At 36.4% G+C, this 19455-nt stretch overlaps 1 protein-coding gene across 2 annotated transcripts in view; it reads right to left on the minus strand.

Annotated features, from left to right (window-relative positions):
• The window catches only part of CNTN5 (contactin 5), a gene marked incomplete at both ends in the record, with an annotated part of 350824 nt that overhangs the window by 165875 nt on the left and 165494 nt on the right, over window positions 1–19455 (minus strand). For both annotated transcript variants that reach the window (XM_082053237.1, XM_082053236.1), the window contains one exon: window positions 1884–2087. In XM_082053237.1, coding sequence (XP_081909363.1) covers window positions 1884–2087 — 204 coding nt within the window. The remainder of the gene's footprint in view (window positions 1–1883; window positions 2088–19455) is intronic.

The following is a 19455-nucleotide window of genomic DNA, read 5'->3' on the forward strand; positions in this document are numbered from 1 at the left end:
CTCCCCAATACTCCAGCACAGTTCAGAAGGTTGGATTATCACAGTCGCATGACAGCCAGCCATGAAACACAAATTTGCTTGAGGCTGGTACATACTACCCACTTGACATTTGAGAAAATCTGTGCAGTTTTCCTTCACAGATTTTATTTCTAAGCTTAGTGATGTAGACCACCGCATTTATCTTTATTTACTCTCTCCATTTCTTATACTGTATTGTGTGCCTATGTACCGTTAGTATGATATGGAAAATTAATTTGTTGAATTTCTGCACAAAGCTGGAACCCAATAAGAGCATGAAGAAATGTCATAAAGAAACAATAGAGCAAGATATGAATAATAAACATGACAATAAAATTCTTTTTTAGCCAGAGTTCAAGCTGATTAAAAAACAGACAATGTTTGGGGTTTTTTTATTTTCAAAAGTTGACATTGAAAAGATCAGGTCTGTTATGTTAATTCAGTAAAATTAAACACCTGAAACTGAATAATTAGCATAGGTACTAAACCCAAAAAGAAAATAGGAAATGATACAGTAAAACACACAGCTTTTTTTGCTGCAGTCTGCAGACTGTGCAGACAGAAATGTCAACTTGTTATGATGAATAAACATTTAATTAATTCCATTCTAATCTGTGAGTACATTTTTTTAACTTAATCTGCTAAACTAAGTCATTTGTGTTTAAGTCTGGCTTTTGTAATGCTTATACAACACAGGACTAGTCTTAGTTCTAGAAAAAGCTATAAGCAAGACAAAAGCCTTGGATTCTTTTCATCTCTCATTCTCTCTCTCTGATTTATATAAAGTATGGATTCACTTATGCTGAATTGCTGAAATGCATTTCTGAAGAACTAGAAAGCATAATTAAATGTGGAACATCTTGGAAAAAAAGGAAAATACAGGCACTTATGGAATCATTACTTATTATTCTAAAAAATAACATTATTTTGACAGAAAACAAAACAAAAAGCAATATAATGCAATAAATATGAATATTTTTGCTGCAAAAGAGCAAATAACACAGTTGCCTCTATAGGCAAGTGTTCCAACAGAATCAGAGTTACATATAATTTATACTGAAAGTGTCGTACTGCTCCATAAGAAATATTATTGGAAGGTGTTTTATTTTGAACTTTTGTGAAAAAATCCTAAGCCACTTTTTGATAATACAATTTAGGTACTTATTTACATAAAAAAATACTACAGTTATATGTGTTGATGAAATTCAAAACTACCTGGGTAACTATCATTTTAATCAAATCTATTGTGCTCCTGGTGGTACTTAATCAGTGCATTGAATTGGAGCCTGGAAGTGTAACGGTCTTTCGTAAAGCAACAGGTAAAGTTTTGAGCAATACATCTGCTCAGTTGCCTAACCATGTGTGCCTTGTGTCATCTGAGATGTGTGAATGTCCATCTCCTGGCATCCTGCTGCTGTTCTGCACATGCTGTGCGATATTTGCCAGGCCCCTGTGGATGTTTTGGATTCCTGAGGGTTTCTCAGTGTGGTAGTGGCCTCTTGCATTGAGGCAACTGAACTGCGCCCTAAAGAAACACATTACTGAGAAAGGAGATTTGCTTCTCTCTATCAGTGGCGGAGCACAAGAATAGCAAGAAGGAGTAACTACCCTAAATAAAATACATCAGGAGGTTTCAGATTGCACCTCAGTCTTCAGACATCTAAATATTCTCACAACTGTCAGATGTTTTAAATGATACTGTCTCCTTGAACACCTTTCCTTCCATGATCGCTGCAGTATCAATACGTTGAAAAACAATAAAATATGTTGAAAAACAATAAAATCATGGTTCTTAAATTAGCTAGAGTACTTTTGGCTTAGTGTTTCTGCTTCTATGTGGTACCCAGAAATAATTGTTTTCTTACCATCATTTCGCAGTGTCAGAGGTGTAGGAGGACTCAAAACTCTGGCATTTGTCACTGTGTTTTTCACTAGGCATATATAGCTGCCAACATCAGATGTTTGCACCTTGGAGATGTAGAGATTGCCTGTCTCCTGAGAGATAAAGCGTCTGCTGTCTTCTGCCACAAAAGATGGGAATTCATTAAATACCCAGCTATAGATGATCTCTGAAAGAAAACAGAAAAAATAAAAGAAAGCAATTATGGAAACAATATTGTGTAATGTTATTGGTTATGCTGAATAAATGTTCATGATTTTTTTTTAAATAATCTAGAAAAAAACAAAGGCTAAAGGTTTTTAAACTGATTGTTTGTTTGTTTTGTTTGTATGTTTTAGAAATGAAGAGAATAATTCTTTATCTTTCCTTGAAATTTTGGAAGCAACGTAAGTATTGAATCCACAGGACAGATTTAGTTTGAGAAAATTCAACAGACTCAGAAGTCACCCATGAAGTATTACATAATTCCCTTTTCTAATGTTTCATGTCAATCCAGAAATAATATATAAAGCACTCTTTTCTTTACTTGTTCAAAATTTCAGTGAACTGTAGCAAAATGCATTCTATAGAGCCAGGGATGACTTTTCCATCTGAACGTCTGTTTTTAAAATCAGGAGGTTCTAGTAACTGTTCAACCTACCTCACAGGTAAGATTACCACACTAGACTGCTATCTTCTATTTCTGCTTTACTGAAGAATCTCAGAACGCTTCCTACATGCAGCTTAAATTGCTATGATCAATGAATAATCCTTTAAACCAAAGCTACCAACTGCTTTGCCCCATAATCTGATGGATCAATACTAATCAAAGTTATTTTTTAAAAAATGGTAATTAAAAAATGGTAATTAAAACCACTGCCTTGGTTCTCAGTTTTATCCCACAAATCATTCAGTTCACCTGAAAAGTATACATTTTTTCCCCTTATAATAATTGCTTGAGAAAAAATATCATTTCCTATTTTCCTGTATGAGATTATATCACAAGTTATTAAAAACCTAGATGCATTAATGCCTCTAAATTGGAGGTATCAGTAAAGCTAATGAGATTCTCATTTAGCAGGGAATTCCTTTCAGGGAATTATTCATGTGGAGCTCCAACAATTGAGACATTAAAGCCTTAACCTTATGCTTTTCTGCATGTCGCTCTCCTTTCAGTCTTATCTTCCACTGTTTCATTTTGTCTTCACACTTGAGAAAAAAAAAAAAATTCTACACTACTTAAACTGGCACATTAGCTGTAAAGCAATTTCTTCTGTAATCTCCCCCTGTGAAGGCCTTTAAAGAACTGACTCCAAAATAAGAAAATCCAAAGCTAGGTCAGGTATACAAAATCCCTGCTACTGCTCCAAGACGCAAACTGCTTCATTAGTATAGTGAGTCCCAAGTTTTCAGACTCAGATTTCTTAGGTGACGGCTCTCAGCTTCAGCAGTGATATGAAGGACAATAATTGCACATATGTCAGTCTGTTTGTCTCATACTTTTATCTCCACTACAGTCAAAATGTTTCCTTGATACCAAGTTAGCTGGAAAAGGAAAGGGCCAAAGGAGTGAGAGAGAACTCCTCAGAATTTAATTTTTTCTGTGTGCTTTTCTGCTAATGATAGGAGAGGAACTGGTATAGCTGTTCATGGTACAAGAAATGTGAAACATATTAACATCCTAGCATAGTCAGGTGTGCAGTTTGACTTTAACTGTCTAGAAAGCATTAGAACTTGCTACTGATATCTCCTTTCTATACTCTGTTGTACCACTCCCTGACATTTTGATCAGAAAGGAATGGAAAAGCACAATGACCAGTTTTTTTAACCAACATAAGCCAACATGCATGCAAGCAGTGATGTAGAGATGCAGGATGCTCCGGATTAATTTTAAAGAAGTTCAGTCTAGTTTTAAAGTCAGATTAAAATTTTCTTATGTAAAAACGATGGTATTAATATAAAAATGCTCTGTTAAAGGACTAAACATATTTAACTGACAGTAAGGGAAGACCTCTCCCAAACAGGGCATTATGCTGCACACATTGACGTTTTGCTTAAACTCTTTTTTCAGATCCAATTGTAATTCTGAGGGGCTACAAGGGACCCTGAGAAGTTCAGGGATCACAGAGCTTTCTGTCCAAGTGTTCAGAATTTCCTCCCTCTTCTGTTATGTTTCAGGTAAAATGCTAAGTAGCCAAAATATTTCTCTCTGAAAATTTCGTTGCCACGTTTTGCTATGATGTCATATCTGGCAGAAATGATTCATGGCAGCATAACATTCTACAAAGTGATGATGAACATGCAAGTTCAAGGAAAATGCATAGGCTTTAATTGGAGACACCAGTTACCAATTCAAATGGAAAGCAATCAGTCTCACTAATTATTCTGCCTTAAAAGTAGTTCAAACCAAATTTAAAATAGTCATCATTGTGGGTTCATTGGTAGTCCATGTAGAATAGAATTTTCTCCATTTGTACCCCAAAACCACCCACAGGTAATTATTCATGTATTAATTACAACTACTCCTAAGGAACAGATTTCAGGAAATAGATTTTTTGTATCTTGAAGGAAACAGAGTATTTAGTCTTTCTGGTGCTGAATCCAGGGAGTATACTGTTATTTTGTCCCCTTCTAAATGATTTTTCCTGTTTAAAATGGAGTGAAGAAGGAATGGGTACTGGGATAGGATACTGAGAAAAAAGTAACAGAATTATTGGCAAACCTAATACTCAATTCCTCTATGCTGTTAAACTGCAGTTAATATTTTTGTTTGTGCATACCTACAGCATCTATATTCCAGCCAGGAGCCCAAACTTCAAGACACAGACAGAAGTGCTAACAGTTTACTTCTCAATCATTGTTAGTGCACTGAAATAGAAGGAATTATTTCTATTTTTCATTTTTAAAAAGCAAAACCTTGGGAACACACTTTCAAATATCTGAAAACTTTCAATTTGAAGGCTCAGATCTGGAATTGATCTGGAATTCTGAACTTTCTTTGCAGGTGAGAAGCTCCTTACACACTTTATGAAGTTTCTCTCTGATTAGGCCTGTTTAATGAGTTCAGCAGACTCATAAATATAATTTTGAGGGTTACATCCGTACAGTATTCATAGGCTTCAGTGGAAATATCTTTGGAAAACTCTACAATTTCCAATGCACGCTATGCAGAACAGTCAGAAACAACCACAGCTGGCTTGGGATCTGGGGACCCAGCAGTTTTTAGCTGACAGAAATTGATGGATGATCTTGAAGAAGTGAACAAAAGGGTCTCAAGAAAATTACTTCAATTATGGGAAAATGGGTGTACCTTGACATTGATCTATTGTACAAATGTGTCACTCTTCTAATTTTGCAGCCATGGTAGAGGATGAAACATGCATTGTTGTTCATATTCTAAGGCTCTGAATGTTCCCAGTTTGTATGCCAGTAAAATTAAAATTTAGGTTTCTTAAAGCACAGAGTTCCTCATGAAGGTTCTCCTAATACAAAACCTGAGGATTTTTTTTATTATTGTTATTATTTTTTTTTTTTCTTCTGGCTGTATCATGTATAAGAGGATACCCAAATGATTGTAGTGACATATAAAAATAACTAATAAACGGAGAATGATGGAGAATCAACATGTAAAACGTTGTTGTCTATCTATAGAGAAGTCTGTCATCTATAGTACACGCACAGTAATATACTCCAAACCAACAGTCAATATAGTTACATGCCACAAGTCTCACAGAAGTACAGCACAAGAGCACATGTAAGCTACAAGAAGAGAGGCTTGCATTTAAATATTATCTGAAATCCCAGCCTTACAAAATGGTAAACTGCTGAGTGAACTTTCTGAATTTCAGAACAAGAATCCTAAGATCAAACAGATGACACTAGGCCTATTTGAACACAGCTCACTGCAGTTGTTAGTGAACTTCAAGCCTGTATTTTCCTATAATAGCTTAGGTTAAAAGATTTTAGAATCAGTATCATTTGGCTAAGTACAAAGCACAAGCATCATGGTACTAACTTTTTTAATGGGAGGCTAAACTCCAGAGGTGCATCTCAAGCCTGACAAGTCAATAATGATGAGCTTCAAGACAATTTGAAACTAAAAGTCAGTGCTACCAAAATACAAATCAAGCAACTACAACTGTAAAATCAGGAAGTAATTATTCTAGATATGAACCATCTGAAGTCATCTCCTTTTGAGAAAATACTGAATAAAAGATTTCTCCATGCTGTACTCATTTGGCTTTCAATAGGGTAAAAAAGTTTAAATGAAAATAGGAAACTGTGAGTACTGCAGTTTAGAGTATCTTTACAAAATATGTACTGAGTTTATTTTTTATTTTAATGCCCATCTATTTTTTTCTAAATGTAACACCTATGACAAAACTACAAAGATGATGCAGAGCCCTTCCTGGAAATTACAGTTGACTGCCAACACAAAAAGAAAGCTTCACAGAGAGTGAAAAGATGGAGAAATTATGAATTAGAGAAGCAGTTGTAAATTGGCATTCTCCTGTGGCATGGGCTGGAGGACTGTCCTGCTGATAGGTTCTCTTACATGCGAAGTCTGGGTTTTAAAATTATTTAAGTCGTTTTGGTAACCATAAAACTGGTATTTACTTTTATGAATGGCCATCCTTGTTTACAGAAAAATGTCTCCAAGGAGTTTTTTTATCTGTTTTCTGAAGGTCATCTGGAAAGCCTTCCAATGTTCAATTTGTTTCTGTGTTTTATTAAGTGCTTTTTAGTGGGCTGTGTAGGTGAAAATCTGGGTCAGATGGTGATAAAATAGTGAGAAGAGAGCATCTATCTTCTGCCAAAAGGAATATATGGTGTGAAATTTTGTTTATGGTAATTTCTTAAATTATTTCTGTAGATCTATTTTTCTGTTTCACAACAATAATTCCTAAACTGTCACAATGTGACGTACCTCTCATAATGGATGAAGCTGGAATACTGACATACCAACATTTTTATTAGTGCTTTTGGAGATACCATTCTGATGCAGAAAATGTCTGTACTACGGTAATGCAAAAGTCTTTCTGTCATTGTCAGTAAGAAATAACCCCTTAAGTATTCTGAGGAGAGCTGTGCTGGAGGCATACAGATAGCACCACATATTCACTCCTGTGTTTGTAAGTGCCTGAATATTTCCCAGATTTGCTTCAAGGCTTTTCTCCTGAAAAATTGCTTGTTTCATTCTTTTAACATGCAGTTTCTGGACAGCCTTTTCATCAGTCCTGTCAGCTAAGGGGTAGTTCAGGTGGCTAATGAAGATGTAACAAGAAAGTTGCCATTCAGACTCCTTGAGGAGTACAGTCCACGCAATGGTTAAGTATTGCATCTTCAAGGGCAAAGCATGCAGATGCACATCCCATAATTGCACTTCTGTGTATGTACAAGAAAGAAGTCTGTTTTCTGCCTTATTTCTGTGATGCAGTGGGTCATATATTATTCCATCCTCTCCAGTATCCTGTTGGGAAAACGTATTTCTCCTCCTTTGTTTCAGATTTTCTCTGATTACCCCAATTCCACAAGATGGCAGTACTTGATGAATAAATAGTACTGATGCCTGATGGCAGCCAAGATCTGAGAGAATCTGGGAGTTTTAGCAACTCGGAAGAGTTTCTTTTTTTAAAAAAAAAAAAAAAATAATAAAAAAATAAACAGCATAAGGTGTACTCAAGGTTACAGTCTGAATTTACTATACATAGCTATAAACCATTAAATTCACATGATGGCTTTGCCTTACCATTCAGAAATACTTTGTTTTAACAAAAGTAAGTATTGGAAAAAATATGTGATCTGTTGAAAGTAGAAAACCTTAGCTTATCTCAAACCCAGTTTTAAACTTTATCATCACATTTGCTGTTTGGATATTCTGTGTACCAACCACAGAATAAAGGTGCAATATATGGCACACTCTAATGATGGAGACCACATTTGGGAGGATGGCTTCTTTTTAGCTAAGATGAATGATAACTAGGGGTTGTTCCTCCAGCCTCTCACCACAACCAGATAAATAATTTTGGTGTATTTCTTTGTGCTGCTGTGGCTTATTATCAGTGCTCATTAATCCTCCAATAAAATATTTAATGAAGGTAATTTATTTGTTACATTGTAATGCACCCACATAGAGCAAACAGATATTGTCGATTTATCAACTAGCAACGAAATTGCTTCTTTTCTGCTTTGGGGGCTCTGTATCTACTGCTCATTTGCCTGCAACACAATGCTACCAATCATATATTTGTCTTTGTTCAGATTTAATTACAGTGATAAATATTCAAATATTTTCTTTCTTATAACCATTCACAAAGCCAACAACTAAAAGTATGGTAGACAAGGTGAGTGTACTGTCAGCACTGATCTGATCTTGCACTAAAGGATATAAATATTATATTGCATTGCCAGTGTACACAGCCAATATAGTCTGATTCGTACATTTGACATGTATGAAATGTAGCCAGTCACTGAAATGTTCAAAGACAGATGAAATGTCTTTCTCATACACATGATGTTTAAAGAGACTACACAGCATACAACAAAAGTCCTTCTGGGAAGGAAGTATGTTAGGGAAAGGATGCTATATTATTCTGTATATTTGAATGTCACTGATGTAATTTTCAGATTTAAAAAAAAAAAAAAAAATCTTTTCCAAAAAGAATCAAAATACTGTGATCAAAAGGAATTCAAACCTGCATGTCTTTCAGGCTCTTCTTTTGCCCTCAGACAAGACCAGATCTTATCAGCCCAGTCTTTAAAAATGTCCAGTGAGTAAATTCCAAAATTTAGATCTTCAGAATGACCTATTTCATTACTCAGTTCATAATTAGATCAGGCTTCTGTTCTTGAGGCAAGAGCAACCAAATCTCTTCAACTTTTCCTTAGAAATAATGATTTTGAATCTTCTACTTAGTTTTCTTGTTGTCGTCTCTACTGCTTTTTACATCTTATAGTACAGGACCCATAGCTGGACATGGTATTCCATTTTCTGTAACAGCAGTATTTTTCTGGGGAAAAATGCTGTTTAATCACTTATTTCCCTTTATTCTATCTGTAAATTTGATCTTTCATAAGTATAGTGCTCTGCATTTTGCTGAATTTTGTGCTACTCGTTGCAAACCATTTCTCCAATGTACTGATACTTTTGGATTCTCATTCTGTGCTCTGCAGTGATTGTGACCTCTTGCAGTCCGGAGTCATTAACAAAAGCTTAATATGCCTTTCTTTCCACTAGGCCACTCACACTTCCAAAGAAAAAAAAATTAAATCTAATATAATTTGTTCTTGACAAATCCATATTGGCTGTTTCTTAACACATCATTATAACCATTATCAAATTCAGTGTTTAATATTATGTCACAGTAACTTTGCAGAACTCAAACTCAGCCTGACTACAGGCCCTCATCTATTAAAAAAAAAAAAAAAGTAATTTTCTTGACATATTTTTAAATAATTTTATAATACCATAATAATAATTTTTATAACACCATATTCTCAGCAACCTTTTCACATCAAGGAATTTTCAGACATGCTGTAATTTCAGAATTTAAAGCCATTTTATCAATACTCTTGTCTTATGTAAGTAAATAAAATGCAAAAAATATGTAAATTATGAAAAAAAGCTGATGGTAGAAACAAATAAATATGTGGTTAGGACTGAAAACACTGGGAAAAGAAAAATCTGACCACAAGGCAAACAAACTACAAATAAGAAGTTGTAAAAATATTTTCAAAACAAATAAACAAATTTTGACAACAGCTTTACTATTAATACTGATCTGCTATTAGGTAGGAATGGAAATCAATACTTGTGTAGAAAAATCCTGAATGCTCCATATACAGTGATGTTCAGTGTTTTATATACAGTGTTTTATAACATACCAGGTAATGCAGATTGTCTCTGTGCAATGTTGTTTTCTATGAAAAGCAGAAGAATAGTGAATGGTAAAAAGGAATAACGTTAAACAGCCTAAATAAGTAATACCAGAGAACTTAATTCAGAATTCAGAGCATTAGCACTGGAGCTCTTTTAATCAATACTACTGACTAGAACTATTGAAACATCTATGGCCAGCAGAACTAGGTAAGTGATTGTCCCCCTGTACTTGGCACTGGTGAGGCTGTGCCTCAAATACTGTGTTCAGTTTTGGGCCCCTCACTACAGGCATTGGGGTGCTGGAGACAGTTCAGAGAAGGGCAACAGAGCTGGTGAGGGGCCTGGAGCACAAGTCTGATGAGGAGCAGCTGAGGGAACTGGGGCTGTTCAGTCTGGAGAAAAGGAGGCTGAGGGGAGACCTTATCACTGTTGTCACGGAGAGACCTCAAAGTCAGTTTTAGGGGGCAAAACAAGTTCCAAAACAGACTTTATTCTGGCTGGAAAAGTACAGCCAATGAACTGACCAAAACAGGGTTTATACAATTAGTTAGCACTTTGATAACAGAAGATAAAGGTTCAGATATCAGTTGAGGAGATTATTGGGGTGCAGCAAATGAGAATACTGAGGATTCACAGCGTGCATGCCCACACAAGAAACAAAGCCAGAGCCCTCTGACTCCAGGATACTACACTCGCCTGAATTAGGCAAGGACTACACTTGCCTGGCTAGGCGAGGACTACACCTGGCTGCTTGGCAAGGATTTAAATTATCACTCACCCAAACAAGGAGGTGAGGCGCTTCCAATTGCGGGAAGTTTCCTCAGACGGTGTTCCTGCCTAAGGGGAGGGCTCCGGCGCAGTCCCGCTGCTCCGGGAAGACACACAAAGGGAATCTTCGGTGGGAACCAAGTTTGATACTCTGATCAGATCTGGCAGTGGGCATTCCAGAAGCTTCTCAGCTTCTCTGGGTCCCTCCTCCTCTGCTAACACATCTAGCTGACTCCGGGTCCCACAAAAGAGCCATTAACTGCACCATTGAAGGAGAGGGGGATGTACAACTGCCACAGCAGTTCTCAGAGAGGGGGAAGTGTAACTGACACAGCTGTCTACAGCTACCTGAAAGGAGGTTGTAGCATGGAGGGTGTTGGTCTCTTTTCCTGAGTAACAAGTGATAGAATGAGAGGCAACAGCCCAAAGTTGTGCCAGGAGAGGTTTAGATTGGATATTTGGAAAAAAACTTTTCATTGAAAGGGCTGTCAGGCATTGGAACAGGCTGCCCGGAGAAGTGGTTGAGTCACCATCCCTGAAGCTATTTAGAAGATACATAAACATAGTGCTTAGGGACATTGGACTGTGTTATCTTAAAGGTTTTTTCCAACCTAAATGATTCTATGATCTATGATTAGTAATTTCCAAAGACAAGAATTAGAGATAATTTTGTTCCAGCATTAGAAAGGGTAATCAAGTAGACTCACATCATTATAAGTTCATCAGCTTCAATCTTAGACGAAATAACACGATGACTGATATGAGACCTTATTAATATCCAATTTAAAAAGTGAGATATAATTAACAATATTGGAAGAAAATAAATCTAGACAAACTAACTCTGTATGTTTTTATTGTTCTTTTTATCAACAAAGACAGCAAAGTTTCAGTAATGTACCTGGAACTCATGTTTGATAAAACAACATGCTGATTAAAATAATTGGAATAACCTCAAAATTAACTTACTGTGCACTGAAAGCATTAAAACCTGACTGCAAAGCATGATCAAAGAGATCAGTGCTGGAAATCTGTGTCCTCTGCTGCTGAACACCTTAACAGTTAAAAACAAACCTATGCAGTTTAAAAGCACTGATCTACAGCAGATATAAAACTTGGTAGTAACAAATCTGCAGGATGAATCACTGGCAAATTCTGATTTGGATAGCTTATTATTATTATTATTTTTTTATGATGGAAATGTTTTGAATGTGCAGTAACACATTATTATTTCTGAATAATTTGAATGAACAACAACTTTGTGGTACTAACTGTTGTGCTCATATGGAAAGTGTGCCATCAGATACTAATGCGGATATTGTTTAATGCTCAAGAAAACACATCCCTGTATAGAATACTTATATGTGGAAATTATTTTATCTGGGAAACCATTCAGTAGAATTTAAAATAAATTTATTTTTCTTCTTTTTTTCTCTTTTATGCTTTACATCTCATTCTCTGGTGATGCTATGATACTTGATTTTCTCTATATTTTAATGGCACAGATGTGATATTTACTCCAGCATTGTCTATTTTTTCTTACACACAATGAGAAGTCATACTCCAGAGCAGTGTTACCTGCAGTGAACCCCAGAATCCTGAATTCAAGTGGGTTGCTGTATTACATTGCAATTTAATTTTATGACTACTGCAGTGATAACAATAGATTAATGCATTTCAAAGACATAACTGGGACATTCATCAAAACCAAAAAAAAAAAACCAAACAAAAAACACAAAACAAAACACCAAAATAATGATAGGATGATGACCAAACTGGATCCAAATTCATGGAATATCTCTGTGTCAAGTGCAAGAGTGACATTATATCTTTTTCAGCTGAGAGATGAAAAATCTCTGCATTCCTATCTTTCCCCTATTCATCACTCAGCAACAGAAGCTCTGTTAAGAAAATTCTGTAATTTGGATGAAAATATTCAACAGTACTCCAAATATCAGAGTATCAGTCTCTCAAAGAGTTTATTTGTATGCTTCAGTTTAGTTTTTTTTTCACTTCTAAGAAAGGAAGGAACTTGAATTTGCCACTTTATCCCTCATTCACCTTGATTCCTAATTGTAGGAAGTATTAACAGTAGCAGGCAGTTTTATTTAACATTATTTAATTTCAGGCCCCTGGGTATAGAAATGAAAATAAAAGGTTGCTGCAGTTCTACTTTATACTTCAAAACACAATCTTTTCTAACAGCCTTCACCACCCTTTACATGCTATTGTCATAGGAATTGCATTGGCAAAAACTGAGTACTTGGAGTTTGTAGAGTCACCTTTGTATAGCTGCACATCTTGAACTTAAGATACACCCCTCTGCCTCTGCTTTATATTCTCTTGGTGCTAGGTGTTTTAGTATAGATTTAAAGGCTTTTTCTGGGTCTATCTGCAGGTCAGTGTTTGGTGAATTCCACTATGGTCATGGCACAATCTGATTGATGGATCTTCCTTGGACCTGCTCCTTTGCTCCTATGGTATTTATTATTCTAAGATCTCAAAACAAGGGCAGTAGCATTATCATCACTTTTATATGGGAAAACTGAAGAAGATGGCAGGAATTGACTTCCCAGCAGTCATGAATGAATCAAAGCAAAATCTTCACTTATATATAATTACTTTAATTTCTAATACTTCTTCCTCTCCTCACCAGTTCTTTGCATATCTAGAAGAAATGCCAAAGCAAACACAAAAAAGTTATAGTCAACGAATCCTTAGGAGCTGTGTACATGAACACTGGAGATGGGTAACTACCCCCTCATTCTCCCTTTGAATTTGATTTTCAAATACTTAAAAAAATAATTAGCAATATAAATAGCATAATCCCCCAGATGCTCCAGGTCTAGTGCTTGGCTCCTTCTTGGTGTATTTTCTAGGCTTAAATGTACCAAGGAATGGAAAGCTCCATTACAGCTTCCTGAACACAATGGAACATGTGAACATATGCTTCAGAGAATAACATAGATTTATGGTCCCCAGAAGACAATTTAAAATATTAAGAATGACAGTGACAGATTATTTTTTAATCTTAATTAAAAAAAGCCTCAAAGTGCAGATGAAGAGCAAGATACATGTCACATTAGCAAACTGTCCTACAATACTGATAATACTGTTCAACCATGTTGTACAAATAAATCACTACAAATAACCTCAGCAACAATCAATCATATAAAATTTAACAATGTAGTCTGTAACTCTTACCTGTTCCTACATACAGGCTACACTGTTGAGTCCCTGTGCACATTGTTCTGCACTACTGGAAACCCAGTGAACTGCTTCCATCCATCTTCTACTTGTCACATAATTGTTACTTGGAGATAATACATAGCCTTCTCTCACCTTACTTTCAGCCTAGGGCAGTGTCCCATGATTATCATCTCTGCTTCTCAACCCCTTAGCAATAGCAGTGAAAGTGACTCCTGATGTGTCACGTTATATTTGTGTATCACACAGGGAAAAAAAAAAAGGTATTTGTCCAACTGTCCCTGTTGTTTTTTTTTTTTCCTAAAAGAAACATAATTATTAAAGAAATGCAAACAACAGGCAATTCTGCTCCCTCCTGTGCTGAGTATGTGCATAGTTTTCAGAAGACTAATTATGTTTTTCAAAGCCCTTTTCGACATGAAGTATGATCTTGTAAAGTCACAAGATCTGGACTGTAAATCAGGGCAATTTTAGTCTTTTCTTGAAATTGTCTTGTTAGATTATCCTCTCTTATCCTGTGTAAAATGGGTAGCACTCCTTCCTTTCATCTTGCATTTGGCAGAGCTGAAAATAGACTCTTCAGTATTGAAAGTACATGATAGTTTGCTAAACTCCTAACAGAACTTGTTCTGCAGGAAAAGCCAAACTGGGATAAACCCTTCATCAGTAATATCTACATACTTCTTTCCATTCTCCCTTCTTCCTGAATTTTCATCCCTGCAGTCTCCCATGGAAGACTCTCTTAATTATTGAAAGAGGAAAATGCCATGAAAATTAATGCTTCAATTAACCAATAAATGAAGTGAAATTTTCCAGTTACAGATTCTCCACTCTGGGGTAATAGCATCAACACAACAGGAATTGTATTAGCTGGCTAATGAAGTCATCAGCAATGATTTTAACAATATTGGAACATAGCATGAAAACACGGGAGATAGAAGTGGGCAATCAAATTATCAGAGTTAAGTGTGATATTAGTCATTGCATTGTTAAAAAGATGGCATTATGGTCTAAAAGAAGCCACTTTTCCACTGTTATTGCTCTGGAAACATCTTTTATTGTCAGAAGATAAAGGATGCACATGTGCTACTGCACAGTAGTTTGGATTTGGCTGTAATAATTCAGATTTTTGTCTGAACTCTATGATATTATGCTTATAGCTATTCAGTCATTTTCTCCTTGGAAAATCCAAGCAATTGCCTTCAACGTATTTACTGTTAAGATACAACTACCTTCATGCCAGTTACAATTGTATTGGGTAGGAAAAAATAACATAAATACACCCAGATATATATTTCAAAGCAATTTCTAGTTTCCTCTTAGAAAGAGAAAATGAAAACTAAATATCCCAACTAGAATTGTTTTCATACTGCTTCACTTATTTGGAACAATCTTCCTGAACTGATTAAATAAGGCTATATGAAAACCTATGTCTCATTAAGCATTGTATCACCTCAAATGGTTGCAAGTTTACTTTCATATCATACTTACAAAATAAAGAATAAGTTATTTCATTCTACAGGGAAGCTTGTTAATGGCATCTTACAGAACTCAGATCAGTTCAGTTCAAAGCTTTTTCCTTCTGACTCAAGACTGACCACCTAACATTTTCAGAGTGATTCTCTACCAGAATCACTGCTGAACTCAGTTAATCACGCCTAGTCTGGGAAGAGCTGCGTTTTTGGAAAACTCCACTGCTTTCATCCTTTTTTTTTAGTCTTTTAAGATTTCCCCACAATGGTAACAGAGAGAAAAAGCTAGACTCCAGATCCTTAGGAACGAATCATTTCTCATGTCTTGCTCCTCATGTTTCCTCTTGTTTCAGTTGTCTGATCAGCATTGTATTTCTGGATGCTTCTCCTTAGTTAAATTGATTAACATGTGCACTCTCACTCTATTCTTTTCTGTAGTATGAAATAGAGTGGTAATTGGGATTAATTAAGAATTTCCTCTCTTAAACAAAATGTGCTTTCTGACATTTAACTAACTGACATGTTTGTAAAACGGTATTGTTCCAGACAACAGCTTAGTAAAACATCAGAACTAAATAGCAAATGGATTCTGAGTGGAAGGTTATTATGAGAGGGTCCATTTGTGAGAGCCTGTACCTCTGTGGCTGTAACTGCTGTGTGCTACTCCAATCTTAAATGTATTAATGTTGGGATTCTGCTATTTTAGTAGTCATATAGCCTGTGCCAAAGAAAAAGTTTTTGCAACACTGTTTCCTACTTTAATTGGTACCTTAACAACACTGGTTGCAGAAATGTGGTTGTGATAGCATGAACACACATTTCTGTTAAACCTGGAAGGACAATATTGTCTTGTTTAATCGCTGGACTAAGGGTTGCTGATAGTTATGTCTAATTTGTTGGGACATCTCAGTAACAGGATAGTAACTCATCTCCAGGGAAGTGGAGCTTACCCACTGCAGACACATTTCATCATTATCGTCCCATTTGTCAAGCTGTAGACAAATAGCCACACATGGCTGGCACCTGAAAGGCAATAGAGCATGAGCCTGCAGGCCAACACACTCAATGCATTTTTTAAATTAATTAATCTCCCATGTTTCCTTCCTCTTCGCTTGGTGTCTCATTTCACTTTGATTCTCCTGAACTGGCAGATGGGGTAATATTTGTTGACAATAGTGTGGCTGTGCAACTACAGCACATGTCCCTTAAGCAGAGCCTTGTCAGGGCTGCCCCTTCATCCAGTGTTGTGTGCTGGCTTAATTGGCCAAGGTCAACCAGCTTTCTCGTACCATGTTTTCATAGTCCCTGAGGGGAGCAACAGCTCCAGTGAGTGATCTAGTGAGTCTATGGACATTAAACTTTCAGTTTCTAGTGTATCTTAGCTTATTTTCTGAAATAATTATTAGTGTTTTTAAGGGGGCGGGGATGATTTATCAACAGTTATAACACAGTTATAAAAGTTTTTTTTGTTTGTTTGTTGGTTTGGTTTTAAATGCTAAATTACAAGTTCATTGGGAAAATTCATTATGGTTGGACTAGTAATGCATTTGTGTTCATTTACTACTTTTCAAATTACGAAAAAAAAAATGCAGAGAAAATCTAGACTTCTATGTCAAGAAAGTTTAAATAGGCAGTCATTTTTTATCCATATGACTACTATGCAGACATTGCCTAGAATTTGGGGCACATGCAGATCATTAAAATGTAATTAAAATCTAATAACAACACATTGCCAACAGACGGGGAGTAACTCCTCATTGGCAATCATAGCTTGTTACAATGCTATTCTACGGAAAATTCTATCATTCCCAAACTCTTGAGTTTCATATCCTCAGATGCATGCGTTCAACAAGATTGAGGAAGGAAAGCCTGTAAAGTGCTCCAGGGAAGTCAGGAACAAAATTACTGGTCATGTACTGAGTAATGAAAAGACCACAGAATAAAAAAAAAAGAAGTTAATTGTGTTTGTTCATTCCATAATGAAAACTACTGGCATAGTCATCAATCAGTTGCACAGATAAAGAATTCCTATATTGGCCCATGTCAGGGGCCATGAGCATTCTCTTTAATGATAACACACATGGGAATTAGTATTACTAGACAAGAAAGTTTCAAAAGCAATCTAGTAAAAGTGATAAAGTAGGGGATGCAAGAGGAAAACATCTTTATGATTCTTTCAGGAAAAAATGTGAGTGAAGAGACGAGATGACCCTATGGAATTAACTCAGAATTAGGATAGGAATATAGAGTTTGAAGGACTGTGCATCTGTCTTCTAAAACATTTTTTTTCTCTCATTATCAAAAAGTAAATTTAAAGCTTCATTAGCATTCTGTTAAAATCGAAGGAACACAAAAATATAGTAAAAGCTAAGAGGGAAGTGTAGGAACCTTTCAATTCATAACTAACTCATTCAGTTGATACATGTGGCTCTCAAAACAGTGCCTTTAAAATATTTTACATATACATTATGATCATGTATGTGTTATGACCATGTCAAGAAGTGATAGACAAGTTACGTGCCCTTGTGGCCAAGAAGGCCAACGGTACCCTGCTGTGCATTAGGAAGACCGTGACCAGCAGGTCGAGGGAGTTTCTCCTCCCCCTCTACTCTGCCCTGGTGAGGCATCATCTGGAGTACTGTGTACAGTTCTGGGGTCCTCAGTTTAAGAAGGACAATGAACTATTAGACAGGGTCCAGTGGAGAGCTAGAGAGACGATGCGGGGCCTGGAGCATCTTTCTTATGAGGAAAGACTGAGAGAGCTGGGTCTGTTCAGCCTGGAGAAGAGAAGGCTGAGAGAGGACCTTATTTATGCTTATAAATATCTCAAGGGTGTCTGTCAAGAGGATGGAACCAGACTCTTTTCAGTGGTGCCCAACAATAGCATGAGGGGCAATGGGCACAGACTGAAGCTTAGGAGGTTCCATCTAAACATGAGGAGAAACTTTTTCACTTTGAGGGTGACAGAGCACTGGAACAGGCTGCTCAGAGAGGTTGTGGAGTCTCCTCTAGAGACATTCAAACCTACCTGGACATGATCCTTTGTGATCTGCTCTGGTGAACCTGCTTTAGCAGGTGGGTTGGACTAGATGATCTCCAGAGGTTCCTTTGAACCCCAACCATTCTGTGATTCTGTGATTGTGTCATCTTGCCTTCTATATATGATAGATTATAGATTTATTAAACTTTTCTGTCCTTCACAGTTAGCAATAATTTTCTAATACCGTTATTAAGTGGCTTTTTTTTTGTTATTATGATGCTCCCATGATGAATTAAAAAGCGTGAAGAAGCACAAACTTTGACATAGAGTTGTGAGATAAATGAAACAGTGTTAAGATGGGTGTTCTGTATATTTTCACATGGATCCCCTTATTACAGATCAACTGTTTGTTAAGTCTAGGACACAAATTTGGCTATGATCTTAACATTTTAACAACTTCCTTTAAACCTCACTTTTGCTACTAGAAGGAGAAGTATCAGGGTGTTGGACAGTTCTACCTTCCCAGCAAGCCTGGCAGTTTGTAGATGATATTTATGTCCAGTGAATGTGAAATTTTTTATTTGCTGCCACCAGTTTCTTACATATTAATCTCTACAAACTATTGATAGAAGGTACTGACTAATTAATAAGTTCTACTTAGCTTAAGGGAAAGCGATGGTTGGAGGCATGACCTGTCCAGCTGCTCTTTTGGGAGTGGCCAGTGCTTTGATAGAAACCAGCAAAATAGTCCTTCTTGTTCTCAAGGGAGAGGAGAAATGTAACTGTTTCACCTACACTGGTCTTTCCTGGAAGCAAATTAGACAGCTTTCCATCAAAAACAGATACCAGAAGTGTAGATAGAAAAATATATATCAGATATCAGAAAGTCAGATCTGAAAAAAAAATAGAACAAATTTGGAAACTGCTTTGCTATTTAATACATACAGAACTATACCAATATCACAAATCATGATCAGGAAGAAACCTCACCTATAGTGAACGTGATGAGGTAGCACCCAGTCATGTCTTGAGAGAGACGGAGATTCAGAGATCTAAGTTCATGCAGGCTTCCTATGCTTTTGAAGAAACTGGTAACAGCTAGATACACATAAAGACTGAAATTCTCTGATGCTGTGCACTGAAACACACAGCATTGTGGTGTCTGGATCCTGGAACTGAATCTGCATCCTTGAGATAACCTTGTGGCCTCCATATAAATAGTTAGACACTGTGAATTGCATTCACAAAGTCAGCT

The sequence above is a fragment of the Streptopelia decaocto genome, assembly GCF_964273445.1.
Source record: "Streptopelia decaocto genome assembly, chromosome: 1".
Classification (NCBI taxonomy): Eukaryota; Metazoa; Chordata; class Aves; order Columbiformes; family Columbidae; genus Streptopelia; species Streptopelia decaocto.